The sequence below is a fragment of the Anas platyrhynchos genome, chromosome 2 (genome assembly GCF_047663525.1).
Source record: "Anas platyrhynchos isolate ZD024472 breed Pekin duck chromosome 2, IASCAAS_PekinDuck_T2T, whole genome shotgun sequence".
Classification (NCBI taxonomy): domain Eukaryota; kingdom Metazoa; phylum Chordata; class Aves; order Anseriformes; family Anatidae; genus Anas; species Anas platyrhynchos.
The window spans coordinates 149,521,995-149,549,587 of NC_092588.1; the positions used below are offsets into that span (position 1 = coordinate 149,521,995).

General features: G+C 35.2%; 1 protein-coding gene across 4 annotated transcripts in view; it reads left to right on the forward strand.

The window, feature by feature from the left end:
* The window catches only part of ESYT2 (extended synaptotagmin 2), an 80,526-nt gene extending 53,539 nt beyond the window's left edge, over nucleotides 1–26,987 (forward strand). The window contains exons 8-24 of one of the 4 annotated variants that reach the window (XM_027450445.3): nucleotides 2,416–2,536; nucleotides 3,116–3,292; nucleotides 3,695–3,777; nucleotides 5,124–5,172; nucleotides 5,916–6,005; nucleotides 6,311–6,406; nucleotides 9,307–9,408; nucleotides 13,846–13,908; nucleotides 15,869–15,943; nucleotides 16,662–16,748; nucleotides 17,542–17,691; nucleotides 18,483–18,871; nucleotides 20,152–20,250; nucleotides 21,018–21,149; nucleotides 22,528–22,633; nucleotides 23,665–23,714; nucleotides 23,830–26,987. In XM_027450445.3, the coding sequence (XP_027306246.1) occupies nucleotides 2,416–2,536; nucleotides 3,116–3,292; nucleotides 3,695–3,777; nucleotides 5,124–5,172; nucleotides 5,916–6,005; nucleotides 6,311–6,406; nucleotides 9,307–9,408; nucleotides 13,846–13,908; nucleotides 15,869–15,943; nucleotides 16,662–16,748; nucleotides 17,542–17,691; nucleotides 18,483–18,871; nucleotides 20,152–20,250; nucleotides 21,018–21,149; nucleotides 22,528–22,633; nucleotides 23,665–23,714; nucleotides 23,830–23,875 (1,915 nt within the window). In that variant the 3' untranslated portion in view covers nucleotides 23,876–26,987. The remainder of the gene's footprint in view (nucleotides 1–2,415; nucleotides 2,537–3,115; nucleotides 3,293–3,694; nucleotides 3,778–5,123; nucleotides 5,173–5,915; nucleotides 6,006–6,310; nucleotides 6,407–9,306; nucleotides 9,409–13,845; nucleotides 13,909–15,868; nucleotides 15,944–16,661; nucleotides 16,749–17,541; nucleotides 17,692–18,482; nucleotides 18,872–20,151; nucleotides 20,251–21,017; nucleotides 21,150–22,527; nucleotides 22,634–23,664; nucleotides 23,715–23,829) is intronic. The other 3 variants (XM_027450446.3, XM_027450447.3, XM_027450448.3) reach the window with 3 other exon arrangements.
* Nucleotides 26,988–27,593: the final 606 nt, after the last annotated feature.

Here is a 27,593-nt window from a genome sequence, read left to right on the forward strand (position 1 = left end):
ATTAAAAGCTAGCAAATGGTTTTACAGTAGATGTGTTTAAGAAAACTGGTGTCACAGATCTAAGCGACCAGTAAATGTTTTTTATGAAAACTCTTGCTCCCCTCTACCTCCCCCAAAATCAACTTTTTATACAACCTAAAGATTTGTAAGCAAATAAATTAAGTAGTCTGTTATAGTCAATTCACTGAATGTAAAGCGACTGTCTATAGGAGTTGACCAAATGACATACTGGCTCTTCTAAAAGACATTGGTACTGGCAGTTGCATCAGTAGAGTTGTTTTTTTCCAGTCAGCAGTAATGTTACATTTTGAGGTCAATAGCAAGTTTTCTTCCCTTCAGGCTGTACTATTCTTTCCTTTTTCCTTCAGGCTGTACTATTCTTTCCCTTTTTTTTTTTTTTTTTTTTGAGTAATATTCCTAGCAAATCCTGTTCTGTTACAGTTTAGCACTCAGAGCTAAGATGGTAAGTATTTGAGGTTAACTGGTAATACTCCACCCATTACAGTTCAGTCTGTAATCACAGGCTCCAGTTGTTGTCACACCATTATGCCTTTACTTTGCTATGTTTTGTTTGAAGGCTGAAACCTCTCATTATGGGCAAAAATTGCTCAAGAATCTTTTTTTCATCTTTTTTTTTTTTTTTTTTTGTAGAAATTCTGCATAGCACATCTCAGATCTTTTGTTTAGCTTGTGACCAACCATCTAACGAAGATAAATTTTCACTTAGGAGTTTGAACTGCTTCACTGCTGCAGAAGTTTCAGTGAAGTATTTTAGTGAGAGAGATTTCACGCAGACAGCTCCCTTGCGTGTTTAACCTTATAAACTAGAGACCAGGCTGCTGCATATGAGTTAAGTGAAAAGTGCAGCTTCACAGGCTGTAATCCTGAGTTGTCCTCGCCCATTCTAGTGGGTACATTTGTGGTGAAGAAGGACCACCAAGGGGAGGCAGGCTCTACAGGCTGCAAGTCTCTGACATGAAAAAAATATAAAATGGGCCAGGTTGTATTTAATGGGTTAATTCTGTTACCCTTCTCTACCATAATGTTTTTATTAAATGAAAATGTAACATATATTACTTATAATGTAATGTAAATTTATTATATATATACTGTATAAATATGCTAGCTGCTTGAGTCAGATCTACTCTCAGCTGCAGGTTCAGTCATAGAAAAGCTTCACAAGGTGATTACTTACAAGTGCTTAATCTGAAAAAATGCATGCAGTAATCAAACATATTATCTGCATCTGAATTTCATAAAGACTGTAAAAGGAGAATCTTAAAGGAAGTGTACTTAGGTGGAGAACTCATTTATCCCTGGAATGTTTTCACCAGCTTTAGCAAGAGTGCACCTGCAGTTCAGAACACCTCGAGTACTTTTCATCATTTTCTCTCTGAGCCTTTCTAGATACTGCCAACCTCTCCCTGGATCCTCATCTTCAGTGAATTATTCCACTCCTGTCTTCTGCCAGTGTAGGCAGTGCAGCTAACCAGGGGTGTTTGTCTGACAGCGTCCTGATCTGTTCTCAGTTCAGACCCAAACTGGGTGAACCCTTAGCTTAGGAAATGTTAGGAGGTTGGGTTATTTAGTGATTCATTACCACTATGATTGTACCGCCACTCCCTTTTTACGAGCACAAAACCTGTTTTACTTCCCTAGGCTATATTTTACTCGTCCACAGAGCATGCTTCCTTTGTGTTTCTGTTTAAATGACAGTTCTTCTAGCTCCAGAGGACAGCTTGCTTCATAACAATACAGCAGCAGTTAGCCAAACTTTCAGGGACAGTTAAGTCATTACTGAAATATAAAAGTAGGTTAACAGTTAACATCTGCTTGGTTATATGCAATGCAGGCAAGAAGACTTATGCAATAGCCCTTTACCCTGGGTGGCTTTGAAAAGGCGAGGGGGAACTTGGGAGAACTTTTATATTCCCGTCCTTGGTTTATGTTATTCACATATCAGCTGCTTCCACCTGGTGGCCATTTTGGCAAGAATCCTGTATTTAAAAAATCAAAAAAAGTTTTTAGGAATAGATTTGGTTTCTACACCCCTGAAGAAGGGCAAATGTTTGTCCGTTTAGGTGTTAAGCAGCAAAAGATGTAAGTGGTAGCTGTTAACAAATTGCAGTGCTATGAGAATGTAGACATTTGTTTTCTGTTCTGCATTGTTTTCCCTCAACACATGTTTACCTTATTCTAAAAGTGGCAATAAATACTCTTAGCTTCTAAAAGTAATTGGAAACTCTGCATTAATACTTAGACTTATTTCAGTGTGTTTTTTATGTTTTAGAAAAAGGGATCTCAAGTGTTAATATGGTTTTCCATAAAGTTTCATGCTTGAGCTGCCTCAGTATGTTAGTGTGACATAATGTGTTTATTTCCCGTGAAGTAACTGAGTATTGTTTTCTCTAACAGTGGCTTATCGGATACAATAATATTGGATATAATATCCAACTACCTGGTCCTCCCAAATAGAATTACTGTTCCCCTTGTCAGTGAAGTGCAGATTGCTCAGTTGCGGTTTCCTATACCAAAGGTATGTGTGTTTCTGTTAATAGTAAAAGTTTGGCATTTAATTTTGTTGTTGTAGTAATTGTCTGAGGTATGCACATCTGTATGAATTTCTAAATATAGCTATTGCAGTAGTAGAGGTTACGATGAAACTGTTCGCTTTAAATAACCCCATTTATAAATAATTTTATGGAGTTTGATAATAACACTGAGAAGGACTTTTTTTGTTTTGTTATAATCTTTCACATATTACCTGTAAAGCATAGTTCAACTGTGTGTATTAAAAATTATGTAACATGTTTTATATTATTACTGCAAAACATGCTGTTTACTTGAAAGTTGTTACTACTTAGTGCTACTTTGTTCCAGTAGCATGGCATTTCTTGATATAACTAGTATGTTTCTGATTACTGATGACTATTTTTTCTTCAAAAATTTCTCTGAGTCTTGGGTGTTTTGTGTGATATCTCTTGATCCACTGTGTGTCAAAACCAAGTTTCATCTTAAGGAAACTGCAGTGGAAATTATAAAACATATATTACATGAACTGTCATGGCGTGGAAACTTTCAGATTACTACATAAACTCATTCTTTCCTTTTTCAGGGTGTTCTAAGGATACACTTTATTGAAGCTCAGGACCTGGAGGGTAAAGATACCTACCTAAAAGGGATTGTTAAAGGAAAGTCAGATCCTTATGGAATCATCCGTGTAGGCAACCAGATTTTCCAAAGCAAGGTCATCAAAGAAAATCTCAATCCAAAATGGAATGAAGTTTATGAGGTATAATCAATAGAAACGTGTTTTGCATTTTGTAGTGTGGTCATCTAGAATTTATTTTCCTCAAGAAAGTCTCCAGAGTATTTTCTTTAGTAACTTTTTGATATTTCCCTCTGGAGGTCCAAAGGTCTGTAACAAACAGCAATTCTCCATTGATGTATGTGACTTTGTTTAGACTTAGCAACAGTAATTCTGAAAAGTTGTCTCTTAATACCGACATGAACAGAAAAAAAAAAAAAACTGAAAAGCTCTTATGCTTGCTCAACTCATAAAATCACATGTTTTTGCTTGTTGATATGTGTTAATACACAAAGACACTGCTGTTTCAGTGTTTTATTGTTACTGTGCCATTTGACAAAGCCAGTCAGTTTTACCATAGACAATGCTGTCTTACTCTACTTCCAGGCCTTAGTATATGAACATCCAGGACAGGAGCTAGAGATTGAGCTGTTTGATGAAGACCCAGATAAAGATGACTTCCTTGGAAGGTAAATGTTACGGAGAAAATGTGTGTAGATAGTGAAAAGAGATTAAATATTTTGATGTAACTTTTTAATTTAATTTTATTTTATTTTATTACACTTGTATTTCTGCTGTGTTACTGCATTTATAAATTACTTTTCAAATTTTGCTATTAAGTAGTTTCCTAATTCCTTGGACTCTACATGTGTGAAAACAAATTTGTATTAAGATGTGCTGTATGTATTTATACACATGTATGTTTTCATATTCATTAAAAAAAAATAAGGTAAGTGTTGTGGATACCCAGAAAAGGGTGTTTTAATTTTTTATGAATTGCACTGTACCTGCTTTAATATTCTTAAGCTGGCATTGAATCTTAAAGATACATTAACTTCATCTGAAGAAATAATTATAAATGTGTATTTTCCTCATGAGAGTATTTTTTTTAACTGGTTAGCTCAGTTTATTTTTCCTCTACGAGGTGATCTTAGCAATCTGGTTAAAGAAAAAGTATTGCTATAATGCTTTCGCAAACATTACTCACTCTTAGATTCCATAGGCCTACCTTTAGTGTTTACCCATAAGCATTTCAGGGTTTTAGTCAGCTTCTTTCACCAGTAATTTGTCACCTTTATTTCTTGCAGAGTTTGGAGCTTCCCATTGTTGCTTTCCATACAGAGTAGAACTCCCTTATCTTTCCAGCTCCTTCTCTCTTAACAGGAGCAACAGTACCTACTTCTCTTCTCATTTAAATAAAGAAGTAGGTAGTACTAAGGCTTCTTTTCTTTGCACTTCCCTAATCTTACATTGAAGTGGTGGGGGGGAAGAGTGGCAACTTGATCATAATATGTATACTAGTACTAGTAAAACAAAGGCAAGACAAATGTTCATACACCAGCATGCATTTGTCTCCAGTATTTAATTTTTAGCAGATTCCCTGGTACACTTTTGGTTTGTGCAAACTAGTGCTCTGTCAGACAATTCTAAAGCATGAATTTGGTCATAACATATGTCCAGGGGCTAATTCCAGTGGGTAGTTTGGATGTGGTCATGGTTTTGAGAGCTTAGTCATATGTGTATGAGCCATATTTTGCCAGTTGCCCTCATAGCTACAAAATGGGCTCTAGTACAGGCATATTTTCTATCATCCTGTGTTCCACCCTGGCTCAGACATTTTCTCTCTATTTCTTTCTCACTTAGGGGCTAAAAGAATAGTATTGTTTTGCTCTTTTGCTATCAGTGGAAATGTGGATACCAGCAAGCACAGGGTGGGATTTGAGCTCTGTGTTTGGCTTTTCGCTTCCTGTCTAAAGCACTTTTTTTTTTGTTTTGTTTTGTTGTTGTTGTTTGTTTTGTTTTCTTTTTTTCCTAGTTTGATGATAGATTTAATTGAAGTTGAAAAGGAACGACTTCTAGATGAGGTAAGCGTTGGGTAAGTTCTGGTTTAAAAAGCAAAACAAAACAAAAAGCAAACCAAAAAATGCAACAAAACACGATGTACATTTAGTTGTTCTCACATTTTTTCCTGAAGATAGTTCCTGAATAATCTTAACGATAGTGAAATAGATCCCTTGATGAATAACGCAGTGGTTTAAAGGATAGCTGAACTGTTGAATGAAGCCATTCTTCTTCTGCCATTGGGTTTTAAGCTCACTAGTATGTGAATGCAAAAAATGGTGACTTAAGTATTTGGTAAGGGATTTTTCTTCCATGAGAATAGTTATTTGCCTGGATTAACTACTTTTAGACTTTAATTAAACTAATGTAGAGGAAAGTGGAAGTTTTATCCTACATAAAACAGCAATGTTATTAGTGATGTTATGTATTAGTTTGATGTATTAGTAATGTATTAGTTTGTATTTGCAGAACAGCTTTAAAGAACTCAAAGAATTCTCTTGATGTTTTAAAAATGCCTTCACAGTACAACATAGAGGTCTGCATCGGTGGTTTTGTATGACAGAACTGAATAGTTATACATTGTCGTAAAATTTAGTGTGATACAGGACATTTCAAACAATAAATTAGATCTCTTTAGTTTATACAAATTCCAGCTCTAATAGATCTCTAGTGTGTTCTAAAATTTCCTAAATTTCCTGAAGAGCCGATTGCAGTTATGTATTTCTCTGGTGTCAGATTATTTCACACTACTTTGCTTAACTTTTAGTGGTTTACTTTGGATGAAGTGTCCAAAGGAAAATTGCATTTAAAACTGGAGTGGCTCACATTGATGCCAACGGCAGAAAACCTAGACAAGGTATTGAAAGAACACATTAATTTTCTCCTAATCTTCCCCCCCCCCCTTTTTTTTGTGTGTGTGTGCACATTTTAATATGTAAGTGATTTAATTCTTTAGCTGTAGTGAATTTGGATAAACCTCTAACTTTATTCCAAGCTGTCTGTCTTTAGAAATCTCAAATGAGTCATACCTGTCAACGTACTTCTGTGGCATGGGATTTTTAAAATGCTTTTTCCTTCTTTTTCTTTTCTCATAGTGTTATGGTTTGAGAATATCAGCCAACATTTCTCAGTATGGTTACTCACAGTATGGTTTTTATTTAGGTGCTAACTAGCATTAGAGCTGATAAAGACCAAGCCAATGATGGACTTTCTTCTGCATTACTTATTCTCTATTTGGACTCAGCAAGAAACCTGCCTGTAAGTTATATTCTCATGGATGCCCTTTTCTCATAGGTATCTCTTGCTTACTTCCAGCATGTCTTGCTTGGTAGTATGGCACACTGCTTCACTAACACACCTTAAGCCATGTGTTCTATTCTTTCTCTTTTTTTCAAAATGTGTAATGTAAGGTCCATATTTCTAGTAGTATGGTAATATATTTATATAATTAATAAAACATTACTCTTAAATCAGTGTGATTTTTTCTTTAAAGAATGCTCCTTTCCTGGACTTGAAAGGCTGCATGTTTTTATTATGCAGTGCTTTCCATAAATAGTATGGGATCAGCATGGGGAATTATAAGAACTAACTGGGAAAAGGCCTACTTCCTTGAATTCAGGTAAACTTGCTTGCTTTGGTTTAGGATATCTGTGGTAGATTTGAAGGAAATGAAGTCCTCAACATGAAATTTATGGCGTGCGGTTGATGTTACAGTGGCAGAATATTTGTATGAGATTTCTGTCAGGTTGGCGTTTGGAGTAATGTTTATTTGCCTGTGTAAAACGCACATAAAACATGTTTCTGTCGTTATATGGATTATACTATGGCAGTGTGAAGTAATTTGTCTGTGGTGAGCACAAACTGTATTTAGTTTATTTCAGCTTAGCAGTGTTCTGTTCATGGTTGAAATTATGGCAGTAATAAAGTAAACCCCACCATAAATAGATAGGGGAAGCATTGAATTTTTCCATTTTTTAGCATTGCTATTAGGTGAGAAATTCTGGGAGTGATGGCTAAGATACTAATCAAAGATGGAAGTTTTCAGGCCTCATATGTTTTTGCATTTTGCAAATTTGTCCACTCACCTTAAATTTCAGTTAAAATAAAATACTGCATTGAAGCGTAACAAATCGAATCACAGTAGCCTGAACAATTTACATCACTGACTAGTGATTTCATTTAGTAAATAGTCTGTTCTAGCATGTACAGAGCAGTGCTTGAAAGAAGTATTATGGGAGATTTTAAAAGTTAAAGAGATGTACCTCATTTGGAATAGTCTTTTATTATCTTCTTAACCTCACTCTATTGAATTTGGGGGAACTCTGTAAATTAGCAGAGAGAGTAAAATTACTCTAATACAGAGTAAACATAAATAGAATAGAATTATGGCATGCTTAATATTAGTTTCATAATACTGCAACACACAAAAATGTGTCTGCCTTCTGTTTTGTGTGCTAGATTAAATTGAACTCACGTCTTTATTTTTTTGTTAAACTACTGGATTTTACTTAAATGAAGCTCTAAAAGTTTGTTAAAATATACTGAAGCCTCTTAATTAAAAAAGGAATAATTTATACTTCTCTCATCCACCATCTCCTAACAATCCCCTAAGTTTTTCCTTACAATCTTGCTTTTCTGTTTTACAATAGTTTATCTAGGAAATATGTAGAGGCTTTGTCATAAGTTTTAGTTTGTTCCCTTCCTATTTTAAATATTCTTTAGCATTGTCTCCCTCCCTTACAGAGGTTAAGCTGCAAACTTTGTGTTTTACCTACTTTTGGAGATGGTATTTTTGTTTCAGTGTTTCAGTCAGTACTTCTGATCAGTAGATCTCTAAACTCTAGGGCATGGAAAGGGGAAGGAAGTTCCTTGCCCAAAGCTGACTACTTAGCTACAGAATCCCAAATTTCTTATTGCTATTTTGTTTACGGTATAGCATTGCATGCGTAGTGTTGGGGAATAAGGGTGGTCACAGCATGGAACCCGTTTATCCCTTTGTTTTTCTTGTTCTGCCAGCCCATAAAAGTAGTTGCTACAAATAACTCAGTATTTAATTGCAAGTCATTCTCTGTCCAGTAATGTGCTAAAGAATATGATAGAAACTAGCATTGAACACTTGAAAATTCCAAGCTTACAACAATAATAAATACAATACTGTTTTAAATTCAAATTGTCCAGGAACAGATAGGAAAAGGCATTACAAATGGGTTGGAGGGAAAATACCATGGGAGGACAGCTTCTTGTGGCAGGACTGAAAGGATTTTTATAGATTCTGTAATGACAATAATTAGATCCTGTAAGGGAATTCCTACACAAAATACAGAAAATTATAGTGAATACAGCTCTTTTTATGTCCATTTGGTTGTGATATGGAACAACAATTACAAGATTAAACATAGGCTAAACAGGCTAGCTTCTCAAGTTGTGTTCATATTCATTGATAGGGTTGCTGTAGTGTAATAGTAAAATTAATTACTTTTTTTGGATTGTTTATATTTATGGGGAACAAAAGGTTAAAAGACAACAAAGTCTCACTTAGAATTATGCTATTTATTAATAGTTTTTGAAGACTTGTCCACAGCTTTTATGTTAAAACTGAAATATTTTCTGGATGAATAAGAACTTCTTATTGTCTTCAAAATGGATTTTTTTTTTAAGTTATTGCTGATCACTGATACATTTTAGATTTAGCATCGGCCTTATTTTGTTTGAGTTACAGTGGATAGCCCTATCAGACTTCTTTTTTTTTTTTTTTTTTTTTTTTCACAAATGCATTGTAGTTGTGAGCTTGTGAGCATTAGCATGATTTATCAGAAATATGTTTTATGTGAAATAGAAATGGTTTAGAAGTCAGGTCTCTAAACTTGGAACTGCCATATAAATCCGAACTACCAAGAATAAACCAGGAAAGTTGTGTTAATATATTTCAATAATTAATTAATAAAAAAGCAAAAAAAAAAAAAATCAAGTTGCCGTGCTACAGAAAGTTGTTTAACTGTTGGAACTGTTCATAATGACAAATATTTTTGTTATCTGCTGTTTTCTCTGGAATCCTTTGACTGTCTTCTTTAACTTTCTTGTGTAGTAAAGCTGCTTATGCATTCATTCTGCCACAATCCCATCACTCTGCTTTCTCCTTCCATTTCCATCTTCCTAAGAGTATCTACGAGGGAAACTTTGGGTGTGGATACTTAAAAGAGAGGAGAGCATCGGGACTAGTCTTTTGTGAAAACACTACCTCACTCTATAGAGCACTATTTGTGAGTTCTCTGGTGTTATTTGTATTGTACCTTTTATCTGCCAGAGTGTGGATTAGTGCTACTAAAGCCACTCACTCTAGTGGATTGAGAGCATGCAATTTGTTTTGCTGCATGGTTTCAACAAGTGTGCATTGTTTTTTTGTGCTATTTTTCTTGCATTTTAAAGGCTATTTAAATTTCATTGATCAGCATATCATTGGGTAAGTAATTAACCTTTCATGATAAAAACCCAAGATAAGTTTGTTGTAAAAGCTCTTACATTTAACTTAAATTGGTGATTCATTGAGAAACAAAATGAATACTATACTGGCACGCTGGGTGCTGGCAATTGTTGGCTTTTATTGCAAAGGAAAGAAAATGTAATAAATACTACAGCCAGCATCTCAGAATCTTTAATGGTGATGCACTCAACATTTCTAAGAACTTGCAACCTTTCCACACAGGTTCAAGTATTGAGCTAAAAATGGGTGTGATTCTTTGTGCATCCCAAACTACAAATTCCCTTGTAAATTCTGTTTCACTCCATGATGCTCCTTGTTTTGCAAATTCCCAAGCTCCTTTTATTTTTTTCTTTTCTTTTTTTTTTTTTTCTCCAAATTAGTCTGTAGTCAGGAAAATCCAGGCTAGGGATCAAAAAGTTATCAAAAGTTAATATTTTTGCTTTAAGTTAGTGATAGGAGATTATTGCAAACTAATGAGCCTCTGAATACTTACACCTAAGTCTGTAAACACAACCTTGGTATTCCCAGAAAGAATAGGAGTCTGTTCAGAATAAGAACTCTTTTGCCAGGGAGGTTGTTATGCCACTGCAGATTGTGCAGATTTAATTTGTAGCTGGCTGCTTTTCATTCGTATCATAAACCTTGATTTGAAAACACTCTTCCTCCTTCTCCCTCCAATAAACCAACAAAACTAAATCATTTTCTTGGTCTTTTCAGTTAGTTTCTTTGTAGGGATTCATTTTCCAGTATCAAAAAACTTTGCATCTACTAACCGAATCGAATAAAATTTAATGACTAAGATACACAGTTCTTAATCATAGATACTTATATTTTTGGAGAAACGCGTGTAATTTATTGGTGTCATAAGGATTCAAACCATATACTGCATGGTTTAGTTCTCTTGGTGCTAAAACTGATAAGTAGTTGCTGTTTTAATTATAAAAACTATAGATATATCATTTAACAAAAAAAAAGTTTGATAAAAGTGTAGACTTGATGTCATTGTTAGAACATTTAATCTAGATATGACAGCACCTAATGAGACACAGGATAAAACTTTCCAAATCCATGAAGCTCTTTGCAAGTCAGGGTGGAACTGTTTTAAGATAGCCATGTTTGGGTTTTCTTCAACAACACTGTCAGCTGGCTTGTTCTGCAGTTGCTGTTGGGTACCAGTCTTGCAGCAAGCAAAGGGACAGTTTATGGCTGGAAGGTAGGAGAGAGGAGAGGACTGTCATAGCCTAGAGATAACAGTTGTAGAACTGCCCATCATTTTAAATGTCTTATGCACACACCTCTAAGTTCAGGTATCTAACTGACATGTCTGAGTTCTTTTGGGGGTTTGTGGATGTGTTTGGTGGCTGTTAAAAAGGACTTTTACTTCATTTGCAGGAGAGGAACAAAGCCCTGAATGCTCAGATTCTTTCTGGTTGTTTGTATTGACTGCTGGAAACCTAGATTCATGGCACCTAATTCAGACATTTACCCATCTAAATCTGATTTATCTTAAGGATTATGAACTGTGCTCTTAGTATAATTTCTAGAAGTACATAATACTAGTTTTATGATATATTGTCATATATATACATATTAATTTAGTGTGTATATATATATATAACATCTAAATTATCTGTATTTTAAATCAGCTCTTCCATGTCAGTCACTGTCTTCTGGTTATCAGCTGAGAGATTTAGAAACTTCTAAAGCACCATTTGAAGCCCAAGAAAAAAGTTAGTGAGTTAACATAAGTAATGAGTTGCACACCACAGCGTATCAAAATAGCATTTGGCTTAATAATAAAACAGCTTGTTAGGTGCCATATAACTTATGGCCTTGCTATACTAGGATTTACTGCAAAAGTCATTAGCGAGTACTAACCAGAAGTTGGATTTATTTCATTGTGTTAGTTGTCGGTATTACTCTTGGATAACTGTCCCCTTTTCATGTAACTCAGAGATGCTCAGAACCATAGCAAGACAACTCTGTAATCCAAGACAAGACCTTTTCTTTTTTTTTATTGAATACTCCAATTTCTTCTCCTAGTGTCCTCCCTCCCAGCCTTTCAGCCACCTTCCTCATGGACCTGCAGCTCCTTCCCTTGAAACCTGAAGTCTGGCTTAAACATATTTGCCCCAGCTGGTATCCCTGTTGGCCTTCCTTGCTATGATTCCAGAGGAATTGAAACTTGTGCAATAGCCAGGAATCATTGGTTGCCTACCTTTATAATTGATGACAGAGGTTTGTTTTGGGCTTTTAAAACCCCTTGAAACAATAACATAGGGGAAAAACTGTGTATTGAATTTGCAGGTAAAATGCAAGGGAAGGATGGCCAGTAAGTTTGAGGGGCAGTTTATAAATTAAAATGATCCTGATGATCTGCACGTATGATCTGAAAAATTAGGTGCTTTTCAAAAGAGGACACGTTATCCCATATTAACATGGGATAAGAAGAGCTGTCTGACAGGAATAGATCTGTAGTCATGTTGTATGTTACAAAACATAAATACCAGTTTGACTATAGAAAGGAGTGTAGCCTCTAAGATGTGTGGACTAATCCGCCTGTTCTGCTTTGACATCAGTAAGGCCCTGATTTTGGACACAGCTATTGAGGATGGAGACCAACTAAAATGAATCTGGAGGGCAGCAGTGATGATAATGAGTAAGCTAGAAAACATGACCAGCAGAGAAAGAGTAACAAGAACGTGCTGAGCGTTAGGAGAAAAAAATGAGGAAGGAACGGACACAAGACTGCTGCAAAGAGTTTTTCATGTTCATCAGAGAACAAAAAGCTTAAATTCCAGCAAGGAACATACCAGTAGGGCTTTAAAAAGCCTTTGAATGATAAGGAGAGTTAAACGTTTTCATCAATGTGTCTGGGGATATTGTGCAGTCTCTGTGTTTGAAGGTCTTAAGTACAATAATCTTAGACCTTAACATATCTAAATAAGTACTTTTGGAAGACTGCTTAATTTTATTTTACAAAAAAATATATATACATATTTATTTATTTAAAAAAGCCAAGCTTCTTCCTCTCTCCCAATTTCATTATATTGTATGTTCCTTCTGAAACAGGAATGTCAAAACTTAACGCTAGGGATCTTGTCACACAGGCTGGCCAATATATGGATGTGATATCCCCAAAGAAAATGTAAAAAAAAGTATTTCTGCATGAAGCTTAAAATCTTTTTTCAATTTTTAGTCCCTTCTGAGTTTATTTCATGAAAGCATTTCTTTTGGCAGAGCATTAATTATCTTGTTTTCTGTTCATCATCCAGCATGTTTACAAAAGCCACTATGCAATTATTTTTTTGCCATATATTACAGCTTTTAAAGCAAAATTCTCCCTTTAAATAGAAATATGTGCTTGTAAAAAAGCCAGACATAAGTATACTGCTTTGAAATAGGTTTTATGTCAAAAATATATTTCCTGAAATTACCTCTTTTGCCTTGAATGCCATCAAAAATTTTCCATGGTATTTTTGTAATTAACACGTGTCACTTAAAGAACAATCTATTGTTAGTAAAATAAAATGCAAAACTTTGCTTAGTTAATGGAAAATAGGTGTTTTGTTTTGTTTGAACTATATCAGTTCAAACTCCTCCTGTTAGTTTACTTGCATGTCTTTAACTGAGTAAAGTATATTTATTTCTAGACAGCATGCAGTCTTTTATATCATTCATCTGGTTAAGAGTCTCAAACAACTAAAATTTTTATAATAATCTATGTCTTGTTAATGCTTCGAGCATAGTAATTCCTCCTACAAACGTGTTCCTTCACATAACCATTTGATTTACCACAGAAGCTTCTATGTTGGGAAAATATATGCAGCCAAATTTTAAAAAGGTTAATATAGAAGGTAGTGCTTAGGACAGCAAGCTCTCAATACAACCTGTTTTATGAAGGTTCTTTATTACTATAAAAGAGCTGATAAGGAGAGCTGATAAGAGTATTGAAAGGATGTACCTCAGTTTAAAAGCAGAATACAAACATTCAGAGAGGATATGGGGGAAAAAAAGCTTTGTCCATTTTTATTTATTTATTTTTGTTTGTTTGTTTTAGTGATCCCATCATTGTTTTGTTTGAAAGATTTGTGTGGTCTTTTTTTTTTTTTTTTTGGTCCTACGTTTTCATGTAAAAATTAATTAACCTAATGAAATTGCTTCATTGCATGACTTTACTAACCCTTCCTGTGTTCATTCTCTCCTGACTTAAAAGCATAATCCATTAGAATTTAACCCTGATGGCTTGAAGAAGGCTGCTGTTCAGAAAGCCCTAAAGGTAAAACTAATATAGTTGTCCATTTAAGGTCACAACAGTAATTGGAAGTGCACAAATGCCTGCAACACTTTCCTTGCAACAGTGAATGGAATTTCTTATGCCAGATCTATATTTAGTGCAATTCAGTTTTATTTACCATCTGATTTCAAGAAATGGTCAAGATGCTGGTAAAATTCCATGGTGTGTGGTAATCTGAATTTTAAATCAGTCAAGTAGAGCATTGGCTGCTTTAGAAGTCCAAAATAAATTAATCCTGAGAACTAGTGTGAAGAAGTATTTAAAGAACAAAGCCGACATGAAAGCTAAGACATCTTTTACATACTGATACTTCACTGCTCAACTCTGAATGACTAGCCAACAAATTCGATGTCTTACGTATTTTTGAATTAATCATTTTTCTGTTAGATGTTTTTGGAAGCTTTTACATCTTTTATATGAAAGCTGAATAAATTCAGCCCAGCCTTTTGATACAGAAGACTTCAAGTTGACTGGCAAACTTGGAAGGCATAAACCAAGTTCTCAGCTGGAGGAACTTGGACAATAGGCAGGCTGTAGTAGACTGAATATCCTGTCAACAGCAAAGTGGCAGATGTTAGGGGTGTGTTACTGTCTATTTAGCATGAATTATTATTATTTATATTTATGTATGAGAATAAGCAACAGGGTCTTTTTGCAAACTAGTGAAGTTTCTTCATTTTATGAAAAAAAGGGAGCTTTAGACACCTTTTTATGGGTGAAGAAAAAATGAAACAAATTTCTCTTACCATTTTTCCCACCATCAGCTGGAATGTAATCTGACTTTCTTTGTATTCCTTAGACCTTGTAGGCTGTTGTCTTTGATTAAGGCTATATACCTTTTATTAGAAATCACAAAAGAAAGGCAGCATTCATCCAAGAAAGGAGTGATTTCTACCAGCTTTTTTTTCTAGAGGAAACTATTGTTAATAAGCAGTGTGTCACAGTGTCACATTAAAATCAACTAATATTAGTAGAAGTATGATGTCAAAAACATAAGTTCAGATCCAAAATTACCTTAAAATACACTCATTCTTAAATTAAAAAAAAAAAATTATTTGAATTATTTGTGACCTTACATGCATAAAGTAGATTTTAACTAACTTTCTGTTTACAGTTTCCTACAGGTAGAACTCAAAGTATATTAACTATGCATACTGTACTGTCTAGGCCTTTTAAACTGCATTAACACCTACTTGAGATGATTAACTTTCATGTCTAACTTTTCTTTCTGACAATTTTTTTAGTTAATTTAAAATTTTTGAAAAAATATGTTATTGGGAATGTTCCTTTGTGTATGTAATTTGTTTCTAAACTGATGTTTATTTTCACAGTTTGATGTAATGCTATACAGCTGGTGAGCAAGGCTCAGATATGGCAGATGGTTGATTCTCTAGTAAAGAGTATTTGTTAAACTGTAGAAATATACATCAGGTACATCATAGTGAATCTTCTTTCTCCCCAGACTGAAAGTGGGGAATATCAATGTTCTGTTATTACATCTAGCTTAATAATAATACTGCCATGTAAATAAAGTGAACTTTCTGAGTTTGTGTTTTTTCCATATCTTCCATCTATATGCCTTACTCATTTTGCAATTTTAACTATGCTTCATAGCTTTGGGCGTTGTTGTATACTCATTAAAGGATTTGCACCTTTTCAGTTTCATCCAAAGAAAACAGAAAGGAGTCTAAAATTCCTGCTTATTTCTAATGTTTTGTTTTAGTTTACATAGGGAAGTTGGACACCTTCACGTTAATGTGTTCACCAGCCACTAGCCAGTCTGCCATTCCAGCCTGTTGAATAAAATGCTGAGAATAATAGATAGTCATACAGTAGAATGCAAATTAATTGTATTTTTAAGATGCAGACATTTAAGTTTCAGAGGAGACATTTAGGAGAAGAGTTTAGTCTGAAGACAAAGTTTTTGCTTTTTCTTTACCAGTCAGGAAAGAAAATAAACAGCAATCCCAACCCACTTGTTTTGCTGTCAGTTGGACACAAGGCACAGGAAAGTAAGGTAAGTTCCTGCTCTCTGTACCTGTCTCTGTCTGCAGACATTTGGTAGCACTTTGTGGTTGGTATTGGCTATGAAGCCCTTGAGCACATCCACTGCTCTAAAAGTTATCACCAGAACTGAAATTTCCAGTGAGGACCCAAGTATTGAATGGGTTCTTAATTCAAGATGTCTGTGAGTAGAGACCAGATTTGTAAATGTCCTTTCATAGTAGGTTCTGATCTGCAGCTGGGATTCCTGCCACAGTGGTTGTGTAAGTAACACTGTGAGCAAAACACAGGCTTCAAAACACTGATCAGGATTTGAAAATGCATAGACAGAAATGTCTAGGTTGGAGGGGATCAAGAAACTCATCTGGTTCAACCTTCAGTTTAAAGTAGGACCTTTGATTAACCAAAGTGCTGTGTAACTGTCATGGGTATTTCCAGCAGAGGAAATTCTACCACTTCTACAGGCATCCTATTTCAATGTTTTATTGTTTTCATGGTGAAGAATTTTATGTATATGAAAAATAAGAATTTCCCCTGAAGCAGCTGGTGGCTATTGCCTCTTGTCCTGCCATTATGTATCCTTGTCAATGGGTATCTCCACCTGGTCTATAACTACTTTTCAGATATTAGATTAGATTAGATCCCCCCTCCACTGCATTGACAAGAGCTTTATTAGACAAACATATTTTACAATTTGTCTGCTTCCTGTTCTTTCTGTTCTCTGACTTCAGATTCGATACAAGACCAATGAACCAGTATGGGAGGAAAACTTTACTTTCTTTGTACACAACCCCAAAAGACAAGATCTTGAAGTTGAGGTACATTGTCTCACTCTTTAGATACCTTTCTTTTTTAAGACTTTTCAGTAGAAATATTTAGATGTTATAGGCTGTTACGACATAACTATTATATTGTGAACACCATTACAGTTATGCTTAAATTGTTTTTTAATACTAGGCTATGAAATGTTATTAAAAATAAGAAAAAATATTATACCCAGTCTTTCAGTAGAACATGCTTGATGACTGTTATATTTAAATACATAACCTATGAGAAGAAAAGTAATTTTTGATGTCTGTTTTGAATCTTAAGTCTTCTCAATTGCTAGCAGAAATACCATTATGTATGGCTGATTTTGTTACCTTTCTCATACTGAGGAAGTCTTTGCTTTATCCAAATACCATATCCCCTTACACTGCTGAAATGTTATCCATGTAATAAATGAGGGCTGTCATAGTTGCTATTTCTCTAACAGTTATGGGAACTCATTTTTGCACAGGCCATTTGGAAACCACAGATATTTTGATCAGGGATCAACTAGATATATATTCTAGATGTTGATGTAGTTGGTTAGTTGTCTTGCTGTAGTTGTCTTGTTAGTATGTCTTGCTGTAGAAGATAGGGATGAAGAAAGTAGGCATGAAGTATATTTGCTATTTACTTCTTCAGTGTAAAGTAGTCTTATGATCAGGGAAGCTTGATTGAAGAACTATCTATGTTCCTCGTGCTTTTGTGCTTTTGTTTTTAAATAAAACTGTCATTTCATTTTCTTTCTGTGATTTTTTACAAAGTATATGATAACAACATTACTTACCTTCTGTGTTCCTTCAGGTGAGGGATGAACAGCACCAGTGTTCTCTGGGGAACCTCAAACTGCCTCTAAGTCAGTTGCTAGAGAGTGAAGATTTAACTATGCATCAGCGGTTCCACCTGAGCAACTCTGGTCCAAACAGCACTATAAACATGAAGATTGCACTCAGGGTACTCTTAAAACTTTTCACATTGTAAACATATGAAAGTGTATTTAAGACTATTATGACTTCTGGTCCTTTGTCTTTATGAAGAAGATGGTACCTTTCCTTGGCTGTCTGTCACAATGCCTGGTGTCCTTAGGCCAGCAGTGCTACCAAGTACACAAAGATATTCTCTAATTCAAATACATTCTATTTCAAAACCAGAAATTCTTGGAACAAAACAGTAATCTGCTTTAATTAAGACTGAGTTTCCCCTTGTTTTTAGGCTTGGAAACTGTATGGAATCTGAATTCCTGCTAGTCTTTTATGACTTAATCTTGATCTTACAGATCTTACAGTCACTGTAAGATCACTGAAATTGTTATCTTGCAGAAATGGAACAGAGGTCATCATGGTCAAAAAAAAAAAGAATTAAGTTTACGCAGAAAGGAAGTACCTTCATAGTACTAGAAAAATTCAGACCAACTTTCAAGTATATTGGAGACTTCATGAAAAAGCTTGCATGCTTGAAAGTTGGTTTTTGTTTTCCCCCAGGTAATTTATTTGGCATAATATGTCAGGGCACCTCTTTGGAACACTTCTGTTAACTTCTGTTATTTGTTCTTTTCTATGGCACTTTATGTAATATTTGTAACATGAAACTATTTCCTATTGTAAATGAGTGCGTGCGGCCAACATTTTTGGTCCTGGTTTACTGTCTTAATTTAACAACTTGTCACTAAGTACTCCCTGTAAAAACAAATATGTTCCTCTTTTTTTGTAGTATAGTAATATTGTGTCTATTTTAACTGTATCTAGGTCCTTTCTCTTGAAAAGCAAGCAAGATCTCCAGATCATCAACACTCAGCCCAAGTAAAAAGGCCGTCTGTTTCCAAAGATGCAAGAAAATCATCTTTTAAGCCTCAGGTTCCTGTCTCGCCACCACTTGATTCAAACAAACCTGTTCCAGCCTCCCCAGTGACTGACAGTGATAAAAAGACAGATGTGGCTGAAAAAAGTCAGCCTCCCAATGCCAGTCCTCAGTGGCCAACAGATCTCAGCCGAAGTTCTTCGAGTCTTCATGCCTCTAACTTCAATTATTCTCCCAGCCACCTCTCAGTCAAGGAACCAACTCCTAGCATAGCCTCAGACATATCTCTGCCCATTGCTACACAGGAGCTACGGCAAAGACTACGACAACTTGAGAAGTATGATGTTAATTACTTGTTTTGCAATACATCTAAGTTGCTTTATAAGAAAATGTTATGCAGCCAAAGAAATAGCTCAATTTGCATTTCAGTAATATTTTTCCTGTTGCATATTGAGCCTGGAATTAGAAAATCAGCCTTTGAACTTTCTGCTTCCTTTTGGTACCTCAGTTAGACAGATTTTGCAATTAGAAGTTACTACACCATTGTTGTGATCTGCAAGATAAAGTCCACCTTGCTCTCATTACTGCACTGACTATGTAGCGCTGAAAAGAGTGGAATGGTGAGAAGGAAGGATTTGTGTTGGTAAAACATTAGTCACACTCATGCCAGTAGTTGCTTGTTTCACCACTGAATCATATTAGCATTAAGCCAATTTAAGCTGACTATAGCTGGTCTTCTTCATAAATTACACAGAGGGATAGTTGACTATAAAGAATGTTAAGTGACTGGTCAGTTGTTATTCAATTAATGAGGATTGCTGCATCTATGATTTCTTAAATTCTCTATTTTTTTTTACTTACCTCAAAGGGCAGCTATACTTACCAGTAAAGGTAGCAGAGCAGCTATCCTACTCTGAATAGGAGAACAGAAGCCACTAGATCCCTGTTTAAGTTGGAAGCTTCTCTATGAGTCTAAGTAGATTCATAGAGAAAGACAGAGAGTACTCAGAGGAGTATGACTCAGTCTTTTATATAACGTTTGTTTTAAGGAATTAAAGACCATGGTTTAATTTGCTGTTGACTGTCTCTTCAATCTATACAAACCTATCAGCTTCTGTGCTCCAGTTCCCTATTTATCTTTAGGGTCCTTTGTTGGTTTGTCTTCATTTTGTCAGTCTCTCTTTTAGCCCAAAACTGGGTTAGACTTAATTATGATAAATGTTGAAATACTACTTATTATTTAACACACAAATTTAGTACTTCATTATTTGCCAAGAGTGGTAAAGCTCTTGAGGTCCTTTATTGCAAGCCCCATGTATTTAGGTACTCTGACCTTTATTCTTCTTATTTTTTTAGTAAGAAAATACTGAACAGAAATATTTCATTCTAGCCTATTGATCAATGGCTATTGAACTATGAGAAACTGATGAAGATTTGAAACTGATGTGAAGATTTCACATTTGTGTTCTCTCTTCTTTCACGTTGGTGCAGTGAAAGTTGAAATAGATAATACAATATTTCTGGAAATACTGTTCTGAAATACTTAATGAATTTCAGTTGGATCTTACTGTAAACATGTTATTTAAAAGCGTATAATATTCTGCTTTTTCACCACAGTGGAACTACTTTGGGGCAGTCTCCGTTAGGACAGATACAGCTAACAATTCGTCATAGTTCACAAAGAAACAAACTGATTGTGGTAGTGCATTCCTGCAGGTGAGCATAAGACAACAAATTTTATTTTTAGTTCTGTGGATATTTCTTGATATATGACTTTGTCATATCGTGACATACTGTCTTAAACTGATTGCATAGATGGTCTTAATTACTTTTAAAATGACATGCTGACTGTAATTACTTGTAAATACAAAATCGTACAGAGCTAGACTTACAACAGAATCAGTTAAAACTGAAGATTTCGCTGTTTTTTTTCCTTTGCCTATATCAGATTTTAGATTGAAATGGTATGTAGATTTCTATCAGAAGTGTCTAAAATCTTTATCTAAGAGCCTGACTTTTTCATGGAATGACAAAAAGCATGATTTTTGGAAAGCCACATGAAAGCATTGAATTGGAATTCAAGAAACATTAAGTTTCCAGCTCTGCTGTCTACTTACCATTTATCTGACCTTGTACAAGTTACTGCTTAGCAGTTTTTAGATTTTTCTCCACTGTTCTATGTATTAGAATGTAGCCAATATGTAGCCATACTTTGTGCAGGATATTCCACAACTGATTTATGTAAGGATTCTAAAATACAGTTGTCATAAAGATGCAGATGATTCTCAAACGGGTGTTGTTTCTAGAAATATTTTTCAACAAGTTTGATACTTCATGCATGGGAAACATCAAAGATATGTATGTGGTGATGAAGTGAACTTTGTTTAAATATAGAGTGCTAAATTAAGGGATAGTAGTGTGGACACATGCTTAGCAATGTTTATTTTCTAAAAATGTTTTTCCTTGTTCTTCACTGGTCACAGAAATCTAATAGCATTTTCTGAAGAAGGATCTGATCCATATGTTCGAATGTATTTGTTGCCTGATAAGAGAAGATCAGGAAGAAGAAAAACACATGTATCAAAGAAGACCTTAAACCCAGTGTTTGATCAAATGTATGTTCTAAACTGTGTGTAGTAGTTCTATATCATGTAATTATAAAGCTGCCAAACCAAGGTTTCTCAGCTTACCTGAATGGGTGAGTTGTTGAAACTCCCAGTTGTCACCACCAGACTTGCTCATACCTTTCTCTTCCTCTACAAATAGCTCTTTCCATCCTTCTGTTACCTGTTTTCACTATAACCCTTCTTACTCTGTCACCAGCCACTCCTCTCTTCTGCCTTATTCCATGTTGTATTCTGTTTGTGTGAGTAGCTAAGAAGCAGCACGCACTCCTGGGGCAGCTGGTTGGAACATGAGTGCCTTTTGTTTGGCCAGTGTGGCTGGTATTGCCAATGTAGCCTTCTTGACAAGAAGCATGTAGATGTAGATTCTGACTGGCCAGTTTGTTGGCTTGTCTCCTCTGTAGGACTGGCCAGACAGTGTTTGTACATGATCAAATTGCTCCGTCAATCTACTTTGTGGTACTTCTCAGCATCCAGTGAGTCAGGAAATTTCCATGTGGATTAAATCCTGACCAACAGGTTGGGATTTGTGCAAGGTTGTGCAGAATTTCATTGCATACAGATCCTTATCTTTGTACTCAGCTTTCTGATGATGGTTTCACTCAGATGCATACCTCTTCCTCCCTCACCCATCACTTCTCAATAACGAAGAGCATTCTCTATAGATAGGAAATTAGTTTGGGGAAAAAAAAACACTTCAGTACATTCTGTCCAAGGAAATCTGTAAATTGTTAGTTAGAGGCTCTGGTAGATACACCTGGTACTGCAGCTCGCTCCTGTTTATCCCAGGATTTGTTCTTCTGTGCTTTTCAAAGTAAAAGGTATTGCAAAGCGGTAAAGCTGCTTAAAAACTGTAGTGACAAACAGATGTAGGTTGTGGTGCAATCCTGCCCTTACTTTCTGTAAGTTTCAGATCTAGCAAACAAAATGCGTTCTTTCTTAAAAGTTGATAGTTTTCTTGGTGTGAAAATGAGCTCTGGTTCTAAATGAATGAAGATCAAGACTGATCAGTGTTTCATTCTGGAGAATAGTGGTGCTGAGCTGTCAAGATAGTAGGATTCTTCACTTTCTTCTCTGCAGAGTCAGTGATTGGCCTTTTCTTTGTTTTGTTTGTTGCTTTTAGCAATGGGACAGAAGTATCAAATGTTTGATGTTGATTTGGTATTAATATTGATCAAAGTATAGAAGAAAAATTTTAGGCAAAACTTTGGGATTTTTTCTCTCATCATTTATCTCAAGGCTTTTTTGGGGGGGATTTGTTTGGGGAGGGGCATAATTTGGTTTAGATTTGAATTGCTGTTTTGCTGTAGGAACTGAATTTGCACTTCAGTTACAACATTCTCCCTAAAGCTTCACTTTTTTATGTCAGATTTGATTTCAGTGTTTCCCTCCCTGAAGTACAGAGAAGAACACTAGATGTAGCAGTGAAGAACAGTGGTGGTTTCTTGTCCAAAGATAAAGGGCTGCTTGGCAAAGTAAGTTGAAAATAAGCAATTTCCTTTTGTACTGTATGTTGCTATATAAAGATTAAAATTCACTTGTGATATGAGCTTGTTAGTGTTGACTGACATAGCTGATTCAGGTAAGAAGCTTTCAAAAATTATAGATGGCTTAGATGTCAGGCTTCAGTAAAGGAAGGAATGAAGTGCTAAGGATGAGGGGACCTATATCAGACTGTGAGGTAGTAATCTCTTAATCTCTTCTAGAGAATGGTAAGTTCTGAGGCTGGCAGTTAAAAAAAAAAAAAAAGGTAATAATAACCCTGCATGTCTGATTTATTAATTATACAGTCAGAGAAACTAAATAACAGCCAGTAGAAAACTACTGGTATCTCAGGAAATGGTCTGGCAAAGTTGCTGGTCTTAAACACAGGTGGTTCAGACATCTTATTTGCAGCAGCAGTGAGAGCTTTTGCATTATGTCAAACCTAAAGGACAAGAAAAATTACACAGTTATGCTTAGTAATTAAAATTCCAGAAAATCCATGAAAAAGAACTACTGGAGGCATTCCTAATGCCAGAACCAGCTACTGTGTTTATACCTTCACTGTTCAACAGGCACTCATTAAATCACTCTGTTTCCTACACGTAGGAACAGTATATTCTTACACCCATGCAGATTGCCATATTCAAACTCTGTAAAGAGGATGACCACGGTTCTAATCTCTCTCAGTTTATGGCGAATGGTGTGTTCTTAATTTTCCTGTTTACAAGGACATCTGTTAGCATAAATACATCATTTGACTGCCATATCCTTTGTTCAGAAGTTATGCTTGTGAGGTGCTCTGGCACCAGTTTAAGGGTGCAGATTTTTAGGTTAAAACTAGCAGTTTGAAACTGTATTACAAGCCTACAGATAGAAGTTAGCTATGATGGCGGGATTGTAAAACATGTTGTTTATTAATAGTATTATTTATCCTGTAGTTGACAGGATTGTCAAATTTAGTCTTTAAAAGATGTTGAATGAAAGAAACAAGGTGTTAATCACTAATTTCAACTTTCCACAGGTATTGATACCTCTGGCATCTGAAGAACTTGCTAAAGGCTGGACCCAGTGGTAAGTATATTTCCTTTATTAATAATAATATTGCATACTAATAACTTGTATGTTATTAGTGTTAATAATATATGCTAAATGTAAAAACATTTTCCTTTGTTCTCTTTGTTTTCAGGTATGACTTAACAGAGGATGGTACAAGACCACATGGTGCAAGCTAGGCCCATGGAAACTGGGAATTCCTGACACATACCTTTGCCAACCTTTATATATTTTTTAAGCATTGTTCTCACAGATGTACCAATATTATTTTTATAGCTTTACCAATTTAGTTGTTAGACACATCCCCAATAATTTTATAACACTTGGTCATTTTATGTAGACATACAGTTTCTCATTGTTAAATTTTGTATTTTAATTTGCTCAACAGTTTTCCATGTTACTGTCATGTGCAATCGTAAAGTAACCTTTTGTGTTTAAGTTCATCTTTATGGTGGTTATACTTATTAGAAAGTGAAAAGATGTTTCCTGCCTTGTTTTATATCTCACCAAGCTATACTGTACCATGTAAATATATACTATTTTTTTATAATTCTTTCATGCCGGTTTGAATTAAGAAGAAAATTAGATAAAGGATATAGATATTTTCTTCTAAATGCATGTTAATTTCTTCAAATGAATCTCTTTTGTCTTTGCAGCACAATGGTCTTAATGTTAATCATTTTGTGATATTCTTCAAAAACAAACTGCAGAAAAATGTTTTTACTTTATTGTGCTTCTGGCCCAGTGTGGCAACTTTAAAATGTACAAAACATTAACATTTTAGTATTTATATATAAATGTATTATTGGAAAATCATGCTATAGAATATTATAAACAGAAATGAGAATTCTATAAATATTGTATAAAGAGAGGTCCATGAATCACAATTTATAAATTTGAGTTTTCATTTAATGGAGTAAACATTACAAACAGTACAGTTTGTTATACAGGTTCACTTGGGTTTTGTTATTTATTCCTGTACTCTACAGTACTGAACACGTGACCCTTTGAAGGCACGAGGACATGGATTTTACTGTATTATAAACAAATCTCTATTTAGAACTGTCCTGTCTGCCTTGTTTCACCGATAAGGAATACAAATCGGCTTGCAATGTAAGTTCATACAGTAGGCATACATACAAAACATATGTTCTTTTTATTATAGAATACTGTGCTAAATAGTTTATTATTCTATACCTTCCGTAATACTACAATGGAACACCAATATGTAAGAAAGTGTGAAACTGAGTTGAAAGTGACTGTCTTTACAGTTGCCTCATTGCTACTTAGCATGTTTGGTGCATGAAGAAAATGCACATCAGTGGTCCACACAGCTTTCTTGAGAAATAATGGCGTTCTACTGAAGCATTGCCATAGTCTGCTGCAAGATCAGTAGTGATACTCAAACTGATAAAAGTAGACAGTTGCAAGTTGAAGGGAGAGTATCAGCCTCAACAGCTGAGCTCACAGCTCTAGTTTTATGAATTATGGGGTGTTTTTGTATCCTGAACTGATTTTTCTTTTGCTGGTAAGTTTTCTCAGACTGTTATTAAAAAATAAATAAAAATGTGCATTATGAATCCAAGAGAACAGTTGAGCTCTTTCAGAGCCAACAGCCTCATTCTTGGATAAGTATGCAATTAGACAGAAGAAGTACATTATTTAGCTAAGATTCTAGAATGATCTCTCAGCCAAGAAAGAATTTTAAAGCATAACAATAAACTCCTGAAATTAGCTTTATTGTAAAATTACTGACGGAACCTTAATTCTAGATGTAGAATATGCCTACATTACTAGATGTACCAAAGTGCCTACCATAGATGTAGCTTTTTGTCTTTTTCAAGTTTAAGAATTGACTTATTTCAGTTTGTCAAAATTCAATTTAACATTTCTCACACAGATGTGACACACACATACACCTCTATACAGTGATGGCCTTCTTATTGCCACATTTTATATGAGACAATCTTTGCAAACAAACCTACGTTGAAGATTTTGCTGCTGTTTTTCTGAGGGACTGGGCAATAGAGAGAGGTTCTTTGTAAGAAATGTTTCTGTTTGAAGGCTTCACTTTATATGGGATTGTATGAGTGTCTATATACATATACACTCATCTGTTCATCTAAAATATATATATTATGAAACAGATTTTCTTTACTAGATCTCTGTTAAAATGCTAGGAATGAAAAAAAAACCAGAATTATTGTTAATGCAGTGAAAATACAAAAAGCAAAAGGTGTTTTAAGAAAGAGGTGTGTATGCAGTAGTTCAGCACAATTGTCTTTTGCCTTGGTTCAGTCAGAGGTGGAAGGACTTTTGCACTACATCTTAGCCAGTGACTCAGCAGAATCTGATCCCAAGCATGCAGATAAGCAGTTAGACTGATACAGTGCTTCAAGTCTTAAGTGAGGTCTGGGGACTGATGTTGGAAGTCTGCACTTGAACAAAAAGAGCGCGTATTTTGTCTTCTGAAGTCTCCAGGGGAAAAGATGCTGTGTTTGGGTAAACACAAGATGATACCACAAAGTGAGGAACTGAATAAATTGTATTGGACGGGTTTTCAAAAAAGCTCAGGACCCCACATTAGGGATAGATTCTTAAGAGAAGTGCAGTTGCTATTTAGTAATCCGAAATGGAGAGAAGGTAATTCAGCAACAATGCAAATTCCATAATTCCAATTGGCAGGTAGCAGTCATGGATGCCACACCATTTAGAAATGTTTAGGAGAGTGAATCTGGATCAGAATAAGATTGCCTATTGTTGGTAGTGGAAGCAAACCTTTGTATCGTAGTTACCAGGTTCTGAGTGTTCTGTTTGTATGGAAGTAGCAAGGACAAACACCACTTTTCCTCTGGGCAAAAATTGCACTTCATTATCAAGTCAATGTATTCAGTATCAACTGATAGCTTTTCATGTAGTTCTTGTTTATCCTGTGCCTTAAAATACGAACATATGAAGATGTTTAAGAAATGGCTAAAATGAGCTTTGTTACTTGTATGTATCAACCACAGTCTCTAGTATTGAAACTGTTTTTAGGATTACTCTGCTTCACTGACATGAAAACCAGCTCTCTTTTACCGCAGTGATCCAGCCCAAACTCAAATCAGCATGCATATCAATCAAGTTTGGGTTAAAAGAATTTTAGTTTTGTCTTGAATCCTTTATCAGAGCTGCAGCTAATGGTGAGAGTTGAAATGAGAACAAAGGGTAATCAATTTTGTACAGATTGCCTTTTTTGCTCATGTAATTCTACATTATGATGCATGTATTCAATAAATGGTTCATATGGAAGTCAGTGTCTTGCTTCCCTCTAAACGCACCCTGTTTTTTTCTCTTTTGTATTTCCTGTCTGAATTTGTAATCTAAGCGAATTTTATCCTGTTAAAATAGCCACATGTTCCAACTACTGCAACCTAGGTGGCCTTGCTGTGAGGTGTACAGGCAGATTTTGGGGTTTTATGTGAGAGAAAGTGGAGTGAGAAGTACAGGATGAATCTCTGAACTGGGGAATTCCATGCTTGTTGGTTTGGAACAGGTTCACACATAAATTGAACAAAGAGCATATTAAATCTTTTTTTTTTTTTTCTCTTAAAATAATCAATTGAACAATTTCTTACAATTCTAGCACATGCTAATTGTAATGAAATATGTTTTCAAATGCACCTGGAACTTAACTACTTATAATACCCCTTCCTTTAAACAGCTAAAACATGTCTATCCATAGTTAAAAACTGCAGATATCCGTAACCTGGGCACTGTTGTATTTTGAAGGAACCCCACAGGATACACATTATTGGTGCTAACTACAAAATTACAAGGTTTGTGTTGTAGAAGGGTGTTTTGGAGGAAGTATCTTTCTTTGTAGCAGAATAAATGGCTTCTGTTGATCAAAGGGAG